Here is a 25,080-nt window from a genome sequence, read left to right as displayed (position 1 = left end):
AGAGCCGTTCTGTAGTGCCTAGACTCACCTGCCCATGCTGTAACAGAACCACCACTACCACCACCGAAGGCTCATCTTGGGACAACAGCAGCTAATGCATAATGCTCTCTTTCACATCTCCAACATCGTTAGTGGCCATCATTTCTGCTCTGTGTGAATCGACTTTAATCAGTGAACAGCACTGAGGCCCACTAGTTTCTCGTCCAGCGTAGACACCTGTGTCTGGTGGTGTGGTCAGGTACCCTTGCAAGTCATGTAGCATGTAAAACACACTGATGGAAACTGCTTTGAATGGTTTTGATGTGACACTTGATGTCTCTCACCTCCTCTTAAATGTGCCTGAAGTTGTGTGGCATCCATCATCCGCTTCTACAGCGCATTGTTCACAATGAAACGGTCATCAGTGCGAGATGAGGCCAAAAGACATCTACTTCTATGCCTTTCTGTGACTCTTCCAGTCTCTCTGTATCTCTGTACAACCTGCTGATGACACTCTAAGCTCATTGGTGACTTCTGTCTGAGAACATCCTGCTTGAAGCCTCACAATGGCGCGCTACTGCTGATCAATTGTTAGGTGTTGTCTTGGTCTCATGATGTCAAAATGTGAACAACATGATGAAGAGGACTGATTAATACCAATTCTAATTGAATTTTGAAATTTATTAGGCGATTCATGGATTAGACACCTGTTGTGAATTTTGCCATTAGGTTCCTTAGAGAACAGCAAGGTGTGCAAAATTACTGGAACATTGAACAGTTGGACATGTGCAGCCAAAAGATTAGAGGTCACATCATGTTCACCTGAAAAGGTTGGAGGACATTTTAGGATTCGCTGAACTCAAAGATCTAAGATTTTTTTTCGATGGACACAAAAAGCCTTTTTCTCTCAAATATTGTTTACAAATTTGTCTAAATCTGTGTTCATGAGTGCTTCTCCATTTGCCAAGATAATTCATCCACCTCACAGGTGTGACCTATCAAGATGCTGATTAGACAGTCTGATTATTGCACAGGTGTGCCTTAGGCTGGCCACAATAAAAACTTTAAACTGCAATTTTACAGTATTTGAGTGGTCGTGGAGGGGGACGGGGGTTCAGAATACCAGTCAGAATCTGGTGTGTCCACAGTTTGCCACATGCGGAGCAACATATCTCCATTGCATAGGGTTGATCGGGCTGTTGATTGTAGCCTGTGGAATGTTGGTCCACACATTTTCAGTGGCTGCGATATTGGCAAGAACTTGAACACTGTCATATACGATGATCCAGAGCATCCCAAACATGCTCAGTGGGTGACATGTCCGGTGAGTTTGCTGGCCATGCAAGAACTGGGATGTTTTCACCTTCCAGGAATCGTGTATAGATCCTTGCAACGTGGGGTCGTGCATTATCTTACGGCAACATGAGGTGAAGATCGTGGATGAACATCACAAACATGGGCCTCAGGATCTTATCATGATATCTGTGCGTTCAAAGTGGAATAAAAAAAAAGTACCTGTGTTCGTTGTCTATAACCTACCCTGCCCATACCACAACCCCACCATCACCATAGGCCACTTGATTCACAACGTTGACATCAACCCACACGACACCATACACGCAGTCCGCCATCTGCCCTGTACAGTTAAAACCAGGATTCATCCGTGAAGAGAACACTTCTCCAACGTGCCAGATGCCATGGAATCTGAGAATTTCCCATGGTTGGTTACAGTGATGAACTGCAGTCAGGTGGAGACCCCGATGAGGATGACGAGCAACGGATGAGCTTCTCTGAGAATGGTTCTGACAGTTTGTACAGAAGTTCTTTGGTTATGCACTGATTGCTGCAGCAGCTGTCCAGGTGGCCGGTCTCTTACGATCGTGGGGGTACTGTGCCGGTGTGGTTACTCGTGGTCTGCGGTTGTGAGACCGGTTGGTTGTACTGCCAAATTCTCTGAAACTCCTTGTAGATATTTGGATACGACTCATGGTAGAGAAATGAACATTCAATGCACGAGCAACAGCTCTAGTGGACATTCCTGCAGTCAGCATGCCAATGCACGCTCCCTTAAAACTTGCGACATCTGTGGCATTGTGCTGTGTGATAAAACTGCACATTTTAGAGTGGCCATTTATTGTGGCCAGCCTAAAGCACACTTGTGCAACAATCCTGCTGTCTAATCACCATCTTGATAGGTCACACTTGTGAGGTTGATGGGTTATCTCAGCAAAGAGTGGTGCACAGGTGTTGTGTTTTTTATATTTTTCTCCAGTGTATGTATATCAGTGTATGTGTGTATGCATACCTCCCAACCGTCCCGGATACAGCGGGACTGTACCGAATTTCAGCGGGTGTCACGATCGTGAGGCTTTTGTCCCGTGGCTCCGCCTACCCGCTCTCTCCCCGTCTGACTTTCTCCCCCTCCTAATGCACATGAGCAGAGCAGAGCCGAGTGCTGCTTCACTGCTCTGGCTCTGTGCTGCCGCTGTTATGGGTGGGCGGCAGCAGCACTTTCCTGGCTGCCGGCACTTTAAATCGGCACCTGCAGCTCAGCGTGCACTCACTGCTCACTGCTGGGCTGTTTGAGTACGGAAGTGCATCTGTGGGCGGAGCTACCGAGCAACATGCTGAGCTCTGTCCACAGATAAAGAGACTGCAGGAAGAGGAGCTGAACACCAAGGAACGCTGTATGTGACCCCCCCCCCCCACCTACCGAAAGCTGTATGCCCCAACCCCCTCCTTACCAGAGCTATATGCCTCCAGTCACCCCCCTCACCACATCTGTATGGCACCCTCACCAAATTTGTATGCCATCCACCAGATCTATATACCCCCCAGCACCCCCCAGCTCTGTATCCCCCAGCCCCCCCTCACCAGATCTGTATGCCCCAGCAGCCCTCTCCTCACCAGAGCTATATGCCTCCAGCCACCCCCTCACCAGATTTGTATGCCCCCCAGCCCCCACACCAGATTTTTATACCCCCCCAGCCACCCCACCAGTTATATGCCCCCCAGCTCTGTATGCCTCCAGCCCCCTCTCACCAGATCTGTATCCCCCAGCCCCCTCTCACCAGATCTTTATCCCCCAGCCCCCTCTCACCAGATCTTTATCCCCCAGCCCCCTCTCACCAGATCGGTATCCCCCAGCCCCCTCTCACCAGATCTGTATCCCCCAGCCCCCTCTCACCAGATCTGTATCCCCCAGCCCCCTCTCACCAGATCTGTATCCCCCAGCCCCCTCTCACCAGATCTGTATCCCCCAGCCCCCTCTCACCAGATCTGTATCCCCCAGCCCCCTCTCACCAGATCTGTATCCCCCAGCCCCCTCTCACCAGATCTGTATCCCCCAGCCCCCTCTCACCAGATCTGTATCCCCCAGCCCCCTCTCACTAGATCTGTATCCCCCAGCTCCCTCTCACTAGATCTGTATCCCCCAGCCCCCTCTCACCAGATCTGTATGCCCCAGCCCTCTCCTCACCAGAGCTATATGCCTCCAGCCACCCCCACCCTCACCAGATCTGTGTGCCCCCAGCCCCCCATCAGAGCTGTATGTGCCCCCAGAGCTGTATAAGCCCCAACACCAGAGCTATATGCCCCTTAATAATATCTATGCTACCAGTTATTTATATGCCCCACAGTAAAGTGTATTTCCCCCAGTAATGTGTGTATGCCCCTCAGTGAAAAACAGACGTTCTTCACTGACGTGTTAAACACGCATATGTCCCTTCATACTCCATGATTCACGGCACACAGTGGTTGTCCATGTGCAATCAATGATACGTGATCCGTACTCCGTGATTGCACATGGACATATACTCACCTGCCCCCGCTCCTGCTCTCCGTGGTGCTGAAGAGTCCCGCGATTCAGCATCCAGCCACCGCTCTCACCTCTGCAGCTACTTCCGGGTCGGCTCTGGCTGCATAAATGAATATGCATGCCATAATGAATCAGGCAGGAAGAAGCAGAGAGCAGTTGCTGAACTCAGCATCACTGGAGAAGGTGAGTTGAAAAAGCTTTTTATTTTAAATGTACGTGTTTTTCTGGTACGTGTTTCACGGATCACACCATAGTGTGGTCTGTGGGACATCAGTGATGCCAGAAAAAAAACAGACGTGTTTCTGTACGGCAATCACGGATACGCATGTACGCCGCACGGAGACACGGTCAGTGAAAAATCACTGTTGTGTGTGCAGACCCATTGATTATGATTGGTCTGCATAGGTCAGTGATTCTGGTACGTATAAAAACTAGCACATACATACCAGAAACACGGACATCTGAAACAGGCCTAATATGTATGCCCCTCAAGTACTGTCTATGCCCCAAGACCCTCCTGTGATGTATATACTGTAGCCCCCAGCCACTCCTGTGCTGTATATACTGTAGCCCCCAGCCCCTCCTGTGCTGTCTATACTGTAGCCCCCAGCCCCTCCTGTGCTGTATATACTGTATATATATTATATAAGTATATAAAACCCCCATCCTCCCTTGTGATACATACACAGTGGTGTCAGTGTGCACTGTGCGTGGCTAGGTCTGTTAAAGTGTTGCCAAGTGATCACATGCTGAGGAGGAGCTGGACAGAGACAAGCTGGGTAGGTGAGTGCGGCTGCTGCCGGCTTCTCCATATTATTACCTCCAATGTGTGTATATGTATGATGTATATATCCATGTATGTCAGTGCAGATGACTGTGTATAGATTTGTCTTTTTATATGTATTTTAGGGAATTTGGCTTCAAATATGTACCGTATATGTGCGTATGCCTGTGCCCACGATCAGGACTCACTGTATCCTGGAGGCAGCGGGTCCTGACCTGCGGGGCTGTGTTTCCTCCACAGGAGACCACAGCTGCCTGTGCCCATGATCAGGACTCGCTGTGTCCTGGAGGCAGCGGATCCTGACCTGCGGGGCTGCATGTCTCCTCCGCAGGAGACCACAGCTGCCTGTGCCCGCCATCAGGACTCGCTGTGTCCTGGAGGCAGCGGGTCCTGACCTGCGGGGCTGCACGTCTTCTCCGCAGGAGAACGCAGCTGCCTGTGCCCACGATCAGGGTTCAGTGCGCTGCGGTCTCCTGCTGTGTTCTCCCTACGGAGGACTCATGCAACTGCAGCAAACAATTGACATGCTGCAGTCTGGAAAGACGCTCCGCAGGTCAGTGTTTGCTGCAGAAAAAACAAGCACAATGGGCACGGGGTTTCTAGAAATCCCTCCACTGTGCTTGTACTGTACAATGCAGCGTTTTAGACACAGCAAAAACACGCTACATCCAAAATGCTGCAAACACTAATCGTGGGCACGCAGCCTTAAACAATGTGATCAGCAGTGCTGAAAAGGATTGGATGTGGGCGTGACAGATTGAAAAATGAGTGTTAGGGGCGTGGCTTAAAATTATTGGGAGGTATGTGTGTGTGTGTGTGTGTGTGTGTGTGTGTGTGTGTGTGTGTGTATATATATATATATATATATATATATATATATATATATATATATATATATATATATATAATATATATTTCTGCTTTTTATATATTTTTTTTCTACTGTTAACAACTCTGTTGGCTATAAAATGAGTTATGTATAGGCAAATAATTGCTCATTTATGACTTGAGTGTCTAGAAAAAAGGTAGTCAAATGTATCCAAATATTATTGCATATGCATCATATCTACCTCAGCCAATTGTGACATCCAAGTTGAATGTCTGACTTTGACCCGGTTGCTAGGTCAGTGTTGTGTTCAGAAAAAAATCCAAATCTTGGCCGAGACACCATCACGTGCCTGTTCTATTGTTTGCTTTAAATATATAATCAGCCTGATATATTTCCTGTTTTTTCTCACTCCACTTTAAATAATCTTCCCTGAGTCTATGTAATGCTTTTCTGTCATTAAAATTTCTCAACATAAATTGTATACTTTTATTAAAAAAAGATTTTGACCTATTGAGGCTGGTGTGCTTATTTTTAAAAACCCATATTTAAAAAAAAAAAAAAAAAAAAAATGTATTTTTCGGACTATAAGACGCACCGGACTATAAGACGCACCCTGGTTTTAGAGGAGGAAAATGACATTTTAAGCAAAAAATGTGGTCATGACAGTTATGGGGCGAGGATCTGCTGCTGACACTGTTATGGGGGTAATGTCCCCAAATTCTCTACTAAGGTACCCCATTCTGGTAATGATCCTCCTGCCTTGTATATCATCCCCATCCTGTGGCACACAAAAAATAAACGTTTATACTCCCCTTTCCTCACTCCATGCAGTGTCACTAGTCTTCCTGTCTGTGCCAGCAGCAGCACCGCTAACCTGTGTGGAGCCGTGCGCACAGCGATGACATCATCACTGTGCGCACCGGTCTCCACACACATCAGCAGGCAGACAGAAGGACATCGCGATGCTGCAGGGATCGGTGGCCGGTGAGTATAATATTGTACTTATTCACTGCCTCCTGTGCTGATGATGATGCGCAGGGGGCAGTGAATATAGCCACACATGATCATTCCACTCCAGGCTGTAGTTGCCAGGGACGATCACGCGGGCCAGCTGATTAATATGCGTGCACCCCCCGCCCATCATCCCGCCCACCTGTCAGCGCCGACTTAAGCGTTGAGAGATGATTGGCGTTGGGATGCAGTGCATGTGAAGAGATAATGAGCGGGCCCAGGTGGTCACGGTAGGCTCTGCTACAGCCTGCTCCTGTTTCTGATGAACCGCTCCACCACCACCGCACCCCCCTTCCCCGCAGCGATCGGACTATGACACACTCCCCACTTTCCCCAAAAATTTTGGGGAAAATAAGTGCGTCTTATAGTCCGAAAAATACGGTAATCCTTTTGTGAAGTTTTCCTTCTTGATATTAAAATAATGGTTTGATAAGTCCACCTCTACCCTGTCTTATTGTAGTATCGGGATTATACTCTCAAGATCACATCTCTCAATCTGCCTGCTTGATCGACTTCCATCCCACCTCATCCCCAATGTCACCACAGTCTTCATCCCAACCCTAACCCATCTCTTCAACCTATCACTAACAACTGGTGTATTCCTTTCCCTGCTTTAAACATGCCTCCATCACACCCATCCTCAAAAAGCCCTCCCTTAACCCTTCCTCTGTGTCAAACTATCGCCCCATATCACTTCTCGCCTATGCCTCAAAACTACTCAAACAGCATGTCCATCTTGAACTGTCCTCATACCTCTCTTCCTGCTCCCTCTTTGACCGATTACAATCTGGCTTCCGACCCCATAATTCCACTGAAACTGCCCTAAACAAAGTCACTAACGACCTACTAACTGCAAAATCCAAGCGACACTACTGTCTTCCTCCTTCTGGACCTGTCCTCTGCTTTTGACACAGTAGACCACTCCCTTCTACTACAAATTCTCTCATCTCTGGGCATCGCAGACTTGGCCCTATCTTGGATCTCCTCATACTTAACCAACCGAACTTTCAGCGTCTCCCACTCTCACACCACTTTCTCACCTCACCCCCTATATGTCGATGTCCCCCAAGGTTCAGTTCTTGGACCCCTGCTGTTCTCCATTTACACCCTTTGGCCTGGGACAGCTCAGAGTCACACGGCTTTCAGTATCATCTCTACGCTGATGATACGCAGATCTACCTTTCTGGACCTGGCATCACCTCAATACTAACCAGAATCCCACAATGTCTGTCTGCTATTTCATCCTTTTTTTTTCTATGCTCGATTCTTAAAATTGAACGTGGACAAAACAGAATTCATTCTTCCCCCCCATCACTCAACTCCCCCACCTGACATATCCATCAATGTCAATGGCTGCCCACTCTCCCCGGTCCCACGTGCTCGCTGCCTGGGAGTACTCCTAGACTCTAATCTCTTTCAAGCCATACATCCAAGCCCTCTTCACCTCCTGCCTCCTCCAACTCAAAAAAATATTTCACGGATCTGAACATTCCTTTCCCAAGAAGCTGCAAAAACCCTAATACATGCCCTTATTATCTCCCGCCTGCATGATTGCAACCTCCTGCTCTGTGGCCTCCCTTCTAACAGCCTCGCACCCCTACAATCTATTCTAAACTATGCTGCTCGACTAATCCACCTGTCCCCGCGCGACTCCCGGACCTCTCCTCTCTGCCAATCCTTTCACTGGCTTCCCATTGTCCAACAACTCCAGTTCAAAACCCTAACCATGACCTACAAAGCCATCCACAACCTGTCTCCTCCCTACATCTCTGACCTAGTCTCCCGGTACTTACCTGCACGCAACCTTCGATCCTCACAAGATCTCCTTCTCTGCTCCCCTCTCATCTCCTCTTCCCACCATCGCATCAAAGATTTCTCCCGTGCCTCCCCCATGCTCTGGAATGCTCTGCCACAACACATCAGACTCTCTCCTACCTTGACAAGCTTCAAAAGGAACCTGAAGACCCACCGCTTCCGACAAGCCTACAACCTGCCGTAACCCTCAGTCTGATATAGCGCCGCACAATCTGCTCTACCCTCACCTACTGTATCCTCACCTATCCCTTGTAAACTGTGAGCCCTCGAGGACAGGGTCCTATCCTCCTGTACCTGTCTGTGCCTTGTATTGTTTATGATTATTGTACTTGTCCCTATTATGTATACCCCTTTCACATGTAAAGTGCCATGGAATTGATGGCGCTATATTATTATTAATAAATAATAATAATAACACAGCCATTCCGATATGGCTTTTCAGAATAAATACACCAGCCTCTAATTATATGACGCTTGTATTGTTAAACCTGGTGACTGATCCGCTTTCAGGATATGTGCACTCAATTTTTTAGGAATTTTTTTTTTTTTTGTGTCTGCTTTAAAAATGCCTACATAAAGACAAAAAAAGATGAAAACCTTGAAAGACTAAAGCTATTCAAGTCTATTGTAAAACCACTTTACTGTTAAATTTTGAGGCTTTTGAGTTTTATATTTTTTTCAGTTTGTATAAAAAAGTCTGGTGGGGAAAAAAGTTTCAATGTAATATCTTTTTGTACAGATTAATAAAAAAAATTTGCAAAAAAACTTCCAAAATGCTTCAAAAACTCTAAAGATCTTCTTCAGGAACCAAAAACTCCCCCAAAACGGGATATTTACTAATGCAGTTTTGTTTGGAAATAATGGTCCTCTGTCATAGGACAATTAATGAGATAATTTTAATGAAAACTGTGTAAATTTCTAATAGGGTTGAAAACTTTTTTTTTTTTTTTTTTTTTTTTAATGTAGATGCAGTATCATTAGGTAAAATCGTCTTTTTGCCTTTCTTTAGGTTTATTAGATGAGCGGATTGGTGAAGGACTGGGCTATAACTTGTCTGTCTTTTTTTCAGGAACAGTGAGGCTCATCTCCTCTTGACACTGGAGGCCTCATGGATTCCGGTGGCCTGCACTAGCCGAGTGGGGATGTTCTCTGGAAGGTCGTTGCTTCTCTGGGGTGTCCTGCTCGGCGCTGCTCTCTCAGCTGCCCGGCCCCCTTCCACCTTGCCAGATCAAGGTAAGTCTTTATGGTCTTTTATGATGTTTTTTGTTTTTTTTTTTTTATTTTGTCTTTTTAAAATGATAGTTTGTATAGTGTGTAAACATAAAAAATACACAATATTCAAATGACCGGAGCTTTTATTGATTTCAATAGATTCTGTCTTTTATTCCTTTCTTTTTCGGAAGATAAGCTACTGAACCAAGTGTTCCTGTCCATGGGGTGGTTGGAAAGGATAGCTGTCAACCACATTTATGCAAGCTCCTCACCCAACAATCTTACGATATTTACATGTGTTTTTCATGGGCAGGGACCGTAAACCACCGGTAGACGTTAGGGTTGACAAGAACCGGTTCATAGGACCCAGTCCATTTGTCACGTTGGCAATCTCTGGATGTTAGCCCTTAGAACCACCACCCACCTTACCGCATCTATGGCTCTTCTGTTCATTAGCCAGCTTTGTGTGACATCACATCTGCCACACCCCGCAAGGATACACTGGATCGGAGAAACCAGTGCAATATGGGCTCTTATCTAGGAGATACGTTGAGCCTGCAATTCAGATTTTGCTCACCTGGGGGGGGGGGGTGCGCCAGACACAACCACTTGGAAAGACAATTGCTGCAGCCCAAGTATCAAGGATACTTTGTGATGGCCAGAAGGAGTTGTTAGCCACGCTGCTGTGCAATAAAGATGAATGCTGGATCTTCAATATGTGACTTTTTATTCTACGCGTTTTGGAGTAACCTCCATCGGGTTTATCACATTGTGATGTGGTGATCCTGATGGAGGTTACTCCAAAACGCGTAGAATAAAGTCACACTGAAGATCCAGCATTCATCTTTATTGCACAGTAGCTCTGCTACCAACCCTTTCCACCCCACAAGGATGACATTGTTACAGGCTAACTAATCAAAACAGTTGTGGAAACCAGGAGATGGGAAGTGGTTCTCAGGGCTCTCAGCCACAGGTTACTGATGTGGCCGATTTTTGTAGGATCAACTCTCACCAACTGTACTAGAAACCGCTGATTGCGACAGATCTTCCTTGGGAACCAAAGGACTGGGTTTTGACATTCAACATAACCAATACCGTCCCCCCCCAACATAATTTATCAGAGGAGAATGAGGGGCTCCAGCCTCATACATATCGGAAAGGCGACCAGTTCACCAAAGTTGTCAAGTTTAGTTTCCCTTTAACGCACAGACCAATTTAAAGCATCCATTCACTTAAATGGATGTTGTCGAAGCCTGTGACTTATTGTCTGTTACGTGCCCTGACCCATCGGTAACGACCATCTGTAGAGAGATAAAAAAAATCCATATCCAGTTACATAAACTCTGATAAATGTTTTGGACTAATGAAAACAAAAATATTAATATTCCACATGGTGCGATCATAAATCATTCAGTTGGTTGTCTTTGTTGCTATTTTTATGAATGGGTGGATGATTATACGCCTTTTTTTTATGCATTCCACTCTCCTATGTTTGTCAATGGGGATAAATGAAATCCCATCCCTGATAGCTGACAAAACGTATAGCGTAAAGCAGGTTCCCAGCCTTGGGGCTCAGATAATCCGGCATAGACTTCCTGTTCTGCTTTTGTCCCAACGAAGGACTTGTCTTCCTTTCCATAGCCCCAGGGTGTCTCGCTCATCTTTCTGGGTAAACATATTGCATACCTCTCTGGCAGTCTGTTGTGAATCTACCAGAACACAGCCCCGGGTTACTGATCCTTCTATGCAAAAGTAGATAAGTTTTCTTAGACATATCATGATGTGGGTGGATAAAAAGAGGTGATGTGTATAAACGTTGCATCTGTACAGTACCGTTTGTGACATATATGTGGGTCTTTAGGGAAAAGGTAAATGTTGGCTCTGTCTACTGCAAACACTCAAAGGGAAGTCCATGTAGGACACGTGGATGGTAGGGCCTAATTATTGTTGGCTTATCCCCATGATTAGTATTCGCCTTTGTAGAGAGTAGATAATATCACTGTTCTTCTGAGTTGGAAAAGGGGTTAGGCTGCTTTCACACATCTGGTTTTTGCCGTCAGGCACAATCCGGCGAATACCGGATAAAACTGATCTGGCGCCGGATACGTGTTTATCCTCATTGAATTCTATTAGCGTCGGATTGTGCCTGATGCCCTTGTGTTTCATCTGGCGTGTGCCGGTGTCTGGCTGCTGGAAAGGACGCACAAGGGAACGTTTTTTGTTTTTTTTTGTTTTGTTTTTTTTTGTCAGAGGCAAAAAAAACGTACCGCGCCGGATCCGGCGTCATGCAGCGTGTTGTATAATGAAAACCTATGGGCGCAGGATCCGTCGTAATGCAGCATAAAACGCATTCCACCGACGGATCCGGTTTTTTTAACTGAACATGCTCAGATGTGTAAATTCCTTTCTGGTTAGAAAATATCTGTCTGTCGATGTCAGTCTCCCTCTCTCTTGTCTGTCGGTCTCTCCCTCTCACCCTGTCTCATACTCACCGATCACCGGCGTGGTGCTGCACGGCTGTCGCACTGCTCTGGTGGCTTCTACTTCTTTGAAAATGCCGGCTGCTCATTATTCCATCTCATATTCACTGCTTCCCCCTCCCACCGGTGCCTATGATTGGTTTGGTTGCAGTCAGACGTGCCCCCATGCTGAGTGATAGCTGTCTCACCGCAACCAATCACAGCCGCCGGTGGGCGGGTCTATATCGTGCTGTACAATAAATATTTTTAAAAAACGACGTGCGGTTTCCCCCCCCCAGTTTGATACCAGATAAAGTAAAGCCACACGGCTGAGGGCTGGTATTCTCAGGATGGGGAGCCCCTCCAGCCTAAACATATCAGCCAGCGGCCGCCCGGAATTGCCGCTTCCATTAGATACGATAGTCCCGGGAGTCTACCCGGCTCATCCCGAATTGCCCTGGTGCGGTGGCAATCGGAGTAATAAGGAGTTAATGGCAGTCCATAGCTGCCACTAAGTCCTAGCTAAGTGATGACAGGCATCTGAGACACCCCATTTCCCCCCCCATCACTAAACTGTAGTGAAAGACCACTTTATTAATCCCCAAATACCCGTCCAGGTTCGGCATAATCCACACGAGGTCCCACAACACTTTCAGCTCTGCTACATCGGAAGCTGAGAGGAGCGGCACTAGAGCACCACCGCTCGCTGTGAGCTCCACGGAGCAACTGAAAGGAGTCGCGCGATCAGCGGTGACATCACTCAGGTTACCCGTGGCCACAGCTGGATTCTGTAGAAACTGCTACAACGGATCCGGTTTTTTATTTTTACCGCGTCCGTCGCATCAGTTTTACCACAATCTGCGCCGGATCCGTTGCATCAGGCGCATACCGGATTCTGCCTGACGGCAAAAACCGGGTGTGTGGAAGTAGCCTTAGTGTGTCCTTACCGAGACTAAAATCGGCATCTAGTTTCAGGTCCACTTCTAATCTATGGAAAAGTTTAGGACCAGTAAACCATGTAGAGGTAATAAAGTGGTCACACCAACCATTGGTGCTTAAAGTCCTTTTCCGACAATGGCCAGCAACCCATAGTTAAAGGCTGGTTTCCATTATCTCACTGCAACTGCTAAATATTTCTGAACTATAACTTCTCCAAGCACAATAATTCCAGAGCAGAAACAACCCTGTAATCTCTCCCCCTCCAAAAAAAAAATGTTCTTGCATATACTACTTCCTTCCGACTGTCCTCCATGTAGAGAACATCTGGTTTACCTCTTCTTCTGGCCTATAAATCACTTGTAGCACTTCACCTAGAGAGCATCAGCGTTAAATCCTGTTGCTCGTAAGACACCAGTGAGGTGTCTCAAAAATTTATCACAGTTCGTTCTGCTTGACAAATCTTCATTCGTTAACCTCAATATGAAGTCCACCTGGGGTTACATTCTCACCATCCCTCTTTCGTCCAGGTCACTTAGCACTCTGTCTTAGATGCTAGATGTTCCTGGTTAAAGATTTGCACCTCTAAACCGAGTAGTTTATGTATCTGAACAAATGATGTTGCCCAGTCGCCAATCATTAGCTGGAGTGTAAAGATTCACTCGTATGTAGGAGACTTTGACATTCCCAAATAAGTGATCCATTCGATATCGATGCATCGTACCGGTTCTACATTCCTGGTGAAGTTTGTGATCAGCCATGTTTTTAATCACATTTAGTAAATTAAAATGACTTAAGAATTTGATCATGGGTTGAGTAAGGGCAAATACCATTGATTTTGGTCTTGCGTCAATGTCCGAAGTATATCAGCTTGATTATATGACTCATCGGTTCAACAAACCTGTTCTGTTTTGCTGAGGCTCGCATTTGCATCAAGAATTCTTTATGTCCATTCCATCATAGGATAAAACTGAATTCAGTGGCATGACCAAAAATGATGGTGCCCTTTAGTTACATTGGGGTCATAGGTTTTTCCATCATGATGTTTATCTTTTTGTAAGAAATATTAGTTACTATGTTTTCCAACTTTGTGGAATCTGGGATTAAGGTTCCTAACCTAAACATCAATGCTGATGTGGAGCTAACCCTACTTTAATAAAAGTTATACGGGTAGAGAGGTAGCAGTTGTAAATGTCGTAAAATGGCTTTGAGTCAGGGATGAATCTCGCAATAAATTTTAGAAGTGCTCCATGTTTCACTCAATCAAACATTTGGCCAGAAATAAGGTATTGCAGATGTCCGAAAGTTTCAATTTAGACCATTTTGGTCATAGTTGGATACACTTTTTGGAAGTCATTGGTGCAAATTACAGATGTGAATCTCAACAACAGAACCCTAGCCAATGTCACCGTTTGACCACAGATCAAAACAAGGCTCTTAAGTGGTTGTAACATACCGTATTTTTCAGTTTATAAGACGCCGCGGATTATAAGACTCATCCCAAATTTAGAAAAGGAAAATAGGAAAAAAAATTGAATGTTAAAATGAGGGGCCATCTTATAATCCTAGTATGTCTTAATCCTATTGCTTACCAGAGGGGAGCGCCGGTGGTGGAACAGCGCAGGAATGTCACAGGAGGCAGGGTCAGCGATGCTGAGGGCTCAGTGGAGGGGGTGTTGCGTCTCAGGAGGGGCAGTGGACGGAGGGCAAGCGGTATTGTGGCAACAGGGGTGTCACGGTGGCTGGCGCCATTGATCTGCTGGCGTGCTGCGGGGGTGTCACTGAAGTGGAGGACTTGGGAGGCTCACAGGACGGGGTGTCGCTGCGGCGGTGCACACCTGATCTGACTGCGAACGCCATTGAATCGCCTACGGTTGATGCGATGGACTTCAAGAAAACGGCCGCGAAGGGGGCGCGTGCACAGAAAGGTCCATCGCATCAATGCACCCACACCGCGACAACACTGCAGTATCGTCGACCCTGAATCATAAGACCTCGTTCCACCACCGCCGCCCCCAGTAAGCCATATCAGCATTGTTAGACACACCCCTATTTTACCACTGTTTTGGGGGAGAAAAAGTGTGTCTTACAATACGGAAAATACGGTATATATTATTCGTTTAGAAGATTTCATCCTTCACAGACAAATCTTACAAGAAACTTCTCATTTGAAGAGTTTAGTGTATGGTCATCTTGGCCTTGGTTAGCAATTTTTTCTCACAAAAAGGAGGAGAGGTGAAGATGATAGTAATATTTATGTCCCAGCAGAGACAATAGTTCTGACCACCTCGAGAATAGATGATCCCACTAGGGTTGGCCATAACATTGGTATTGTGCCCAAGAGGTAAGGGGGCCACGTCTACCTCCAAAGCAGGTGGGAATGTGCATCATGATGAGCTATTGGAATGCAAAGGGCCCATATACTGTTTTTGCACAGGGGCCCTTTTCTGTTTGTGTCTGCTCCTAGATCCTAACATGTCTTCAAAAATGTTTGCCCACTTTTGACCACCATTCATGACATATGTTGACTGTAATAAAGGACAGGCAAAAACTGAGGGAAAATTTTCAGATACGGCGGCTCGGTGGCTCAGTGGTTAGCACTGCAGTCTTGCAGCGCTGGGGTCCTGGGTTCAAATCCCACCAAGGACACCATCTGCAAGGAGTTTGTATGTTCTCCCCGTGTTTGCGTGGGTTTCCTCCGGGGTCTCCGGTTTCCTCCCACACTCCAAAGACAATACAGATAGGGACTCTAGATTGTGAGCCCCAATGGGGACAGCGTTGCCAATGTATGTAAAGCGCTGTGGAATTAGTAGCGCTATATAAATGAATAAAATTATTATTATTATTATTGATACGTCTATGTGGAATAGTTTTACAAAAATGATCTGAATGGTAAGTGATTTATCGCCTAAAAAAAAATCAGTTTTTTGAGGGGGGGGGGGAATAGTTTTTTTGCTGTGACAATTTTTTTATTTTTTATTTTGTCTAATCAAAATGTTTTAGGGCAAATTTCGGATAAAGGCCTACAAAACATGGTTTCAGAAGTCGTCCTATATATCACGTGTATGTGAGTGATTTATAATGGCTCTTGCCATAGCTTGCGTTGTAGGAGAGGCCTTTCTCCAGTGCCGAGGGGAAGTAGATTAACATATATAAACAGTCATTTTGACCCACACACTTCATTAGCCAAAGGGGCCAGAAACATTTTTGTGCTGCCTCAACAAGAGGCACTGAGGAAGCTTTTGTGTCTGGGCTTGTGAGGAAAGTGGGGGAGGGGGACCCAAAGCTTCACAAGATGGGTGAGGGGAAAAAAAAAAATCACACTTTAGTGAGGAAGAAGGTCAGAGGCCAACTGGAACAGCTGGGGTCCTATGTTGTATGTTTTTTCTTCCCTCCTTCAGGAATTAATCCCTCTTCTGAGGAATAAAATCTTTACTCACCGAAGGTGAACATATAAATCACTGAGCCGTGCGGCACCTTCCTGACCTTTCCTCAGACAATTATTTCCTGACCATAGAGAAGTTTAGCAGCTTTGCATGATTATAATTGCCGAGCATCCTCTTCTATGTTATGTATTGCTATGCACTATGAACTCTGCAGTGAAATAATGGGAATATGGACTTGTTTTTTGGAAAAAATGTTCCCACGATTTCCTGCTGTCTCTGTAAATTTAACTTTACCGTGTGGACTGGCCTCGCGTGAATACATGAGGAAATTGTATAAGTAGTACCTTTTTATATATTATTGTGTTAGTATGAGATGGAGCTCATTTTGCCCTGCAATACCGCCATCACACGTGATCTGGAGTCCGGGGGCAACATCTGGTCTATAGATTTGCCACTTAAATGGAATCTGTCACCAGATTTGGGCCTTCTAAACTAAAACAATAATAATATTTTTTTTATATAACTCCATTAATTCCACAGCGCTTTAGAAACATCAGAAACTCTGTCCCCATTGGGGCTCACAATCTAAGGTCCCTATTACTATGTCTTTTGGAGTGTGGGAGCAAACCAGAGAACCCAGAAGAAATCCACACAAACACGAGGAGAACATACAAACTCCTTGTAGATGTTGTCCTTGGTGGGATTTGATCCCAGGACCCCAGCGCTGCTAACCATTGTGCCGCCAGCACCTTGAGCAGCACCTGTGCTGCATTCCATGAAGGTGCACATTACCCCCTGAGTCCCCTCTAGACCCCTAATACCTTTATAAAATCTTCCACCTGGCATGTAAATTGTCCAATCCGGTCCGATGGGCGTCCTATACTGTGCCTCCTGGCCTTCCTTTTTCTATCCTACTGAGCTGATTGATGTGGATGACACCTCGGACGCCGTCCATATAGGCGGGCAAAATCTCCATATTCCCGGCTCTGTTGCGTAAAGAGCCAAAAATATAGGTGTGCTTGCGCGAACTGTCGAGTTCTCTGTACAGGCGCAAGATTTTGCCCATCGATGTGGATGAAGCAGGTGATGTCATCTACATCGCCGGGCAAAATCTCGCGCCTGCACAGAGAACTCACCGGTTAACGCAGGCCCACCTATGTTTTCGTCTCTGCCCACAACACGGCAGAGCGAAGTGCACCTGCACGAGCTGGGAAGTTGTTTGCACAGGCAGAAGATTTTACCCATCTACGTGGATAGCTTCCAAGGCGTCATCCACGTCAATCGGCTCAGGAGGACGGTAAAATGAGGGACAGGAGGCACAGAATAGGACGCCTATCGGACCAGACAATTTACATACCGGGCTGGAGATTTTTATAAAGGTATTTGTGGGGTGTACAGGGGGTAATGTGCACCTTAATAGAATAGCACAGGTGCTGCTTAGGATGCTAGTTTTTGTGTAGAAGGACAAAATATGGTGACCGGTTCCCTTTTAGGCCATGAGTCCATGGGAAAAATAACTGTGGATTTTGCTGCGGGCAAACCCGCAGATTTTCTAGATTTTCCATATAAATCCATGGGTTTACGCAAGTACAGACACTCCCCATGTTATCCTATGGGATTTGGGGAGTGCTGTATCAATGCTGCGGTATTTGCGGCTGTGGAAAATGCTGCAGATTTCCCGCAGCTGCACGTGACTGCATATCAATTATTCTTGCGGAATTCCTGCTTTTCCACTATGGAGATACAGGGCGGGAATTCCGCACGGTTTCCGTAGGTTTACTGCAACAATTCCGCAGAAATAACGCAGCAGTGGATATCTGCGGATTACGGGGAGTTGCTTCGTGAACCTGTGAAAATACGTGCAGAAAAGTCTGCAGGTACAATCTCCCGTGAGCACAAGCCCTTAATGTGTATACGCAAATGTATCATAGTATCATAGTTTTTAAGGTTGAAGGGAGACTCTAAGTCCATCTAGTTCAACCCGTAGCCTAACATGTTGATCCAGAGGAAGGCAAAAAAAAACCCAATGTGGCAAACAAGTTCCAATGGGGAAAAAATTTCCTTCCTGACTCCACATCCGGCAATCAGACTAGTTCCCTGGATCAATACCCTGTCATAAAATCTAATATACATAACTGGTAATATTAAATTTTTCAAGAAAGGCATCCAGGCTCTGCTTAAATGTTAGTAGTGAATCACTCATTACAACATCATGCGGCAGAGAGCTCCATAGTCTCACTGCTCGTACAGTAAAGAATCCTCGTCTGTGATTATGATTAAACCTTCTTTCCTCAAGACGTAGCGGATGCCCCCGTGTTCCAGTCGCAGGCCTAGGTGTAAAAAGATCTTTGGAAAGGTCTCTGTACTGTCCCCTCATATATTTATACATTGTGATTAGATCCCCCCTAAGCCTTCGTTTTTCCAAACTAAATAACCCCAAGTTTAATAACCTGTCTTGGTATTGCAGCCCACCCATTCCTCTAATAATCTTGGTCGCTCTTCTCTGCACCCTCTCCAGTTCAGCTATGTCCTTCTTATATATCGGTGACCAGAATTGTACACAGTATTCTAAGTGCGATCGCACTAGTGACTTGTACAGAGGTAGAACTATATTTTTTTCATGAACACTTATACCTCTTTTAATACATCCCATTATTTTATTAGCCCTGGCAGCAGCTGTCTGACACTGTCCACTAAAGTGAAGTTTACCATCCACCCATACACCCAAGTCTTTTTCTGTGTTTGTTTTACCCAGTGTTCTACAATTAAGTACATAATCATAAATGTTATTTCCTCTACCCAAGTGCATGACCTTACATTTATCTACATTAAACTTCAATTGCCACTTCTCAGCCCAATCCTCCAATTTACATAAATCTCCCTGTAATATAAAATTATCCTCCTCTGTATTGATTACCCTGCAGAGTTTAGTATCATCTGCAAATATTGAAATTCTACTCCGCATGCCCCCAACAAGGTCATTAATAAGTATGTTGAAAAGAAGTGGGCCCAATACTGACCCCTGTATACTTGTATGTACCCTGTATACTTGTACCCCTGTATAATGTATACTTAAGCCAATGTAGTATCCGCGATGTGAGGGCTCTTGCGTTTCCCAGCTTAATAAAGCCAAAGAACACTGGGGCTGATATGATTACTCACTGTGCTGCCTAATAAGAGTACCGCATGAATATTGTGCCATTACCACAGGATGTAACCACTGGGGTGCACTTACCAAAACCTCACTATCTACACTTAAGATGACCCAGTCTATATGAGATTTCTTTGGTTCTTTTGATTGTTCTCCTTGACTTTAGTTGACTACTGTTGCAAATGACATATGACTAGTGATGAGCGAACTGTATGGTATTTGAGTGTTCTGTACTCGTAACAAGCATTTCGAAACCTTGGTGCTGAATACGTGTTTGAATTGCCCATTAACTTCCATTAAACTCCGTAAACGAGTATCGAGCACCCAAGTTTAGCTATGACCAAATAATATAAAATCTCTATGTCCTGCCGCCACAATCCTAGTGTTTGGGGTCGTGAAGAAATCCAGAAGGGGATGGATTTCTGCCAAATGTCAGATAAGGGTTATGGCCACTTGTGTAACAACCCCAATCAATATAATTGCCTCTGTGGCTTTGCCAACATTGCGTCCTTATGTATGGCCACAAGAACCCAAAGCCTTAAACATCTGCTAGTAGTTTCTGGTTGCTTTTGTGTTGGATGTTTTCATAATGTCCTACCAAAATCAGAGTGGACAATGGATGAGGAAGTGTTTGTTTTTTGGTATTTTATTATTTTTTTTTAATTTTTTTTTTTTTTTTTCTTACAGTATCAGAAGTCCCTGTGTAAATGAATTGTTATACATCCACGGTGACTCAGTGGTTAGCACTATTGATTTGAACGACTGGGGTTCTGGGTTCCCTTCAAGGACAAAATCTACAAGGAGTTGTATATGTTCTCCCCATGTTTGCATGTTTCCTCTTGGTTCTCTGCTTTCATTCGCACCCTCCAAAGACATACTGATAGGGAATTTAGATGTGAGCCCCAATGGGCTCGTGGCATTAGTGGCGCTATAGAAGCAAGTAAAATAAGTATCGTTAAGCTGGACTTACACATGAGAGATGTTGGCCCGATTGTTCATTCGGTAGACTGTTATTTTTCACAATTTCCCCATACCTGAATGTTCGGCCAACCGTTCATGAGTTTTCCATATGGAGACCCGAAAAAGTTGCTACCAGACATGTTTTCTGAAAACGAAAGGACCTGTGAAAATTCCAAAGGCCGATCCTTCTCTCCACCAATATCATGTTGCGAGCGTCAGGAGGCACCCATACATATTAGATGGCCAACTGGTCCCGTCGAAATGAATGGGTTCTGTCCACTTTTACCTTGCATTTATGGGGGCGATTTGGGTCCTCTTACATGGGTATATGGAATGCCAGTACAAGCGTCTATCAATGATCAGCTATAGTTAATAGTGATAGGTGAATAGTGTTCGGGTTATACTTACTGAGCACTATTCCATTATTCGTCCCGAAAAACAAAATGCTCCATTTCCTCGTTGACTTGCATTAAGTTTATTCATGATGAATACCAGAATAACACTTTGAGATTTGTTACGAATAATCCAAACACAAATAGTTACTATTCACTCATCACTAATAGTTTGATTGCACTAAGTATTTATTACAGTGGAGAATGATTGGAAATGATTATTTCCCTCATGTTTAAATAATTCTCAAACTAAGGTAATGACCACCTGGTAACTGGCTTAAAGAGCTGATATCCTCAGTTTCTTGACTTTTAGAATCTGTGCTAATTGACCCTGACCAAAACTTGTCTTTTGTGTGAACTCAAGTAGAAGGGGGTAAACCGGTCAGTCATGTCATATTTGCATTAAACATATGCAGATGTATGCGGCATGGACCTAGCTAGCCACCTCCTATGAGATGCACCTTGGTGACAACGTTATCTTTTCAAAACATATTTTCTGCGTTTGTCAATGACACTGTATAAAGATAACAGGAAGTGTTCGGTAATGGAGGTCTGGGTGATAGTGATGAACATACAGTACAGACCAAACGTTTGGACACACCTTCTCATTCAAAGAGTTTTCTTTATTTTCATGACTCTAAAAATTGTAGATTCACATTGAAGACATCAAAACTATGAATGAAAACATGTGGAATGAGTGGAATGAAATACTTAAAGTGGGAAACAACTGAAAATATGTCTTATATTCTAGGTTCTTCACAGTAGCCACCTTTTGCTTTGATTACTGCTTTGCACACCCTTTGCATTCTCTTGATGAGCTTCAAGAGGTAGTCACCGGAAATGGTTTTCCAACAGTCTTGAAGGAGTTCCCAGAGATGCTTAGCACTTGTTGGCCCTTTTGCCTTCACTCTTAGGTCCAGCTCACCCCAAACCATCTCGATTGGGTTCAAGTCTGGTGACTGTGGAGGCCAGGTCATCTGGCATAGCACCCCATCACTCTCCTTAGTCAAATAGCCCTTACACAGCCTGGAGGTGTTTGGGGTCATTGTCCTGTTGAAAAATAAATGATGGTCCAACTAAACGCAAACTGAATTGTTTCCGCACTTCTTCCTTGCCTCTTCCACAACTTTTACCTTGCCCCTTCTACACCTCTTCCTCGCCCCATGTGCATTTGAAACTTTGCGCCACCCAGAATATTTACCAACATATTTACCAGGAGTCCAAGAAGTCTTTCCTCCTTTTTTTATTATTTTTTCTCTTTTCTTTGTAGCTTCATGAAATACTTGACTGGTATGGTCAAATCCTGGAAAACTCCTTCCTTTTTTTTTTTTTTTTTTTTTTAAGGTAATCTCTTTTGGGTCAAAATAACGCCCCCCAAAAACTCTGAACTGCCACACAGAGCTCATTCAGACATTAAATTTTTCACGTACGAGAGAAACCAACCAGGTTTCTTCATTGACTTTTATCAGTATCATTTGTGTGCTGTCCGCCGCTTTTCACAAACCTACAGACTTTGACATTGTGATCCTTGTTGGACATGTCTGAAATTTTTGTGTGGACCGCTAGGTCGTCAAAAAATTACAAAAATGTGAACAACCCCTTTCACTATTCTAGGTATGAGTTCCGTCAGTAAAAAAAAAAGGTTAGCACGTAGTATATTAAAAACTGACGTCTGAATGAGAACTCAGACTATATTCACACATTAATGGGTTATCCAAATTTTATTATCAGACAGCACACAAATCCATAGAGTTGAATGGATCTATTCGACATCCATGAAAATAACGGATCAGACTGAGATTAGATAGCCTCAGAGCAGGGCCTATTCTAATCTGATCGGACATAAGTCATTGGAGATCTGAAAAACACTGATGCAAATTGGAAGGCTTCCGCTTTTGCTCCAGTGTTTCACGGATCTTTTGCTTAAGGAGGTTGTCCACTATTTTTACATTGATGACCTATCCTCAGAATAGTTAATCAGTGCCTGATTGGCCGGGATCCAAAACCTGACTCTCCCACCGATCAGCTGTTCTCAGTGTCGGCGGAAGCAGCAGGCAGTTGGAAATGCTCAGTTCCGTAGCTGCTCCATCAACTGATGGCGGCCGCGGACGGGTACAGCACATCCACCTCTCAGATCAATAGGAGGCAGATGTGCAGTACCCAGCCACGGTCGCTATCAGAAGACTGAGTAGCTCCGGAACTGAGCATTTCTGGCTGCCAGGACAGAGAGAATCATAGAATCATAGAATATTAGAGTTGGAATGGACCTCCTGGGTCATCTAGTCCAAACCCCTGCTCAAAGCAGGATTCACTAAATCATCCCAGACAGATGTCCGTCCAACCTCCTTTTAAAGACTTACATTGAAGGAGAACTCACTACCTCTCGTGGCAGCCTGTTCCACTCGTTGATCACCCTCGCTGTCAAAAAGTTTTTTCTAATATCTAATCTGTGTCTCCTCCCCATCAGTTTCATCCCATTGCTTCTAGTCTTTCCTTGTGAAAATGAGAATAAAACTGATCCCTCTACATTGTGACAGCCTTTGATATTTGTAGACAGCTATTAAGTCTCCTCTCAGTCTTCTCTTTTGCAAGCTAAACAATCCTAAATCCTGTAACTGTTCCTCATAGGACATGGTGAAGCTGATCGGCGGGGGCGGGGCGTCGGACCCTGGCCAATTAGACATTGATGACCTATTCTAAAGATCAATATAAAAGTAATAGACAACCTCTTAAGCTGCTTTCACACATCCGGTTTGAGCCGTGCGGCTCAATCCGGCTGTGAAACCTATGCAACGGATGCGGTGAAAACACCGCATCCTTTGCATACGTTTTTTACATGCGGCCCGTCCGGTTTTTGCCGCTTGCGGCATGCTACTGGGCATGCGCAGTGGCAAAAACCGCATGTGGCGGCCGGATGCGGTTTTTGCTGCATCGCGCTGCATTCGGCATCCATAGGGATGCATTGGGAAAAACGCCGCAGCGGCTGGATGCTGCGCGATGCAGTTTTTTATGCCGCACAAAAAAACGTGCCAGGTAACTTTCCATCCGGCCGCCGCAGCGGCTAAATCTGGCGCATGCGGCAAAAAACGGACGGAACGCAAGGCCATGCGGCACAATGTGGCACTATTTAATGTCTATGCAGGAAAAACGCAACCGGCAACAAAAAAAAAACGGTTGCGTTTTTCCTGCAAAGTGCCGGATTGTGCCGCATAGCAAAAACCGGATTTGTGAAAGCAGCCTTAAAAATATTATTCCACTCTATCTTTTTGTTGGCTTGGGAACCAAAATGCCCATTCAGGAAAACAAAGATGGATACAACTATGATGACAGCCAAGAAAAAAAAAAGTAATCACGGATAGTACAATTCATACGGATGTGTGATTGCAGCCTAAGCCTATGTATGATGCGTGTATATCCTCCAGAAATATTCATTCATGATTTACTAGAGTTGACTTGATAGTGTCGACTGTAAATTTTATTCAGGATCCTAGTAGACTCTTGGTTTCTTGGTTTTTGTAAATTGCTCATTACCTGTAAGTGCACGTCTGAACCATTTGCGCAGAGATAATCCACATTTTGTATAATCACTTATACTGAAGATTTTGCAATCGTGCACTAGGGCTTGGATGTCCAGAATTAATTAATCACCTCCTCCCCCGAGCAGACAATAGGTGTTTGCTTGTCCTAGAGGTATTTCCTGGGTCAGGTCAGGATGGATAAGGGATTTGAGTGTTTAATGAAAAAACACAACTTCCCCCACCCCCACTCACACACACATTTTCTTAGGGGACTAGTTAATCACTGATGGTTTTGGGGAGATTCCAAGATGTAATTAGTCACTAGCAATTAAATGATATTCATCCCAGCATGCATGTAAATAATTTGGAAAATTGGAACTTTCAAGTCTTACCCAACCAATTTGTATGGCACATTGTACTGTCTCTCTATAGACCTATTTGGATAAATGCTGGAATTTTGGTAATTAAATTAATGATTTACAATATTTTAAAATGGTAAATTTGCATGTTTTGGGGTTTATATATTTATTTAGTTTGTTTTTATATTTTTCACGATTTTGATATTCTTAATTTTTTTGGTTCTCTTTAAGAGGATGGCCACTACTTAAACATTCATGGCCTATGCTTAGGATAGGTCATCATCGTCTGATCTGCCGTTGTCCGACTAGCTGCTTTGGATGCTGCTGGAAATACTCCGTTCTGGAGCCGCCAAGTCAACTGATATTGGCCGAGTAGTGCACATCCACCTCCCATTTTAAATCAATTGGAGGTGGATGTGCCATACATGGCCACGGCCGCTATCAGTTGACAGAATAGCTTCGGAACCGAGCA

General features: G+C 44.8%; 1 protein-coding gene across 4 annotated transcripts in view; it reads left to right on the top strand.

Annotated features, from left to right (window-relative positions):
- The window catches only part of FGFR1 (fibroblast growth factor receptor 1), a 141,066-nt gene that overhangs the window by 49,211 nt on the left and 66,775 nt on the right, over nucleotides 1–25,080 (top strand). For all 4 annotated transcript variants that reach the window (XM_075346397.1, XM_075346399.1, XM_075346396.1 and 1 more), the window contains exon 2: nucleotides 9,305–9,468. In XM_075346397.1, the coding sequence (XP_075202512.1) occupies nucleotides 9,378–9,468 (91 nt within the window). In that variant the 5' untranslated portion in view covers nucleotides 9,305–9,377. The remainder of the gene's footprint in view (nucleotides 1–9,304; nucleotides 9,469–25,080) is intronic.

Source organism: Anomaloglossus baeobatrachus, chromosome 4, assembly GCF_048569485.1.
Source record: "Anomaloglossus baeobatrachus isolate aAnoBae1 chromosome 4, aAnoBae1.hap1, whole genome shotgun sequence".
Lineage (NCBI taxonomy): Eukaryota > Metazoa > Chordata > Amphibia > Anura > Aromobatidae > Anomaloglossus > Anomaloglossus baeobatrachus.
The sequence above is the reverse complement of the archived record's forward strand: the minus strand, read 5'-3'. Positions and strand labels throughout refer to the sequence as shown.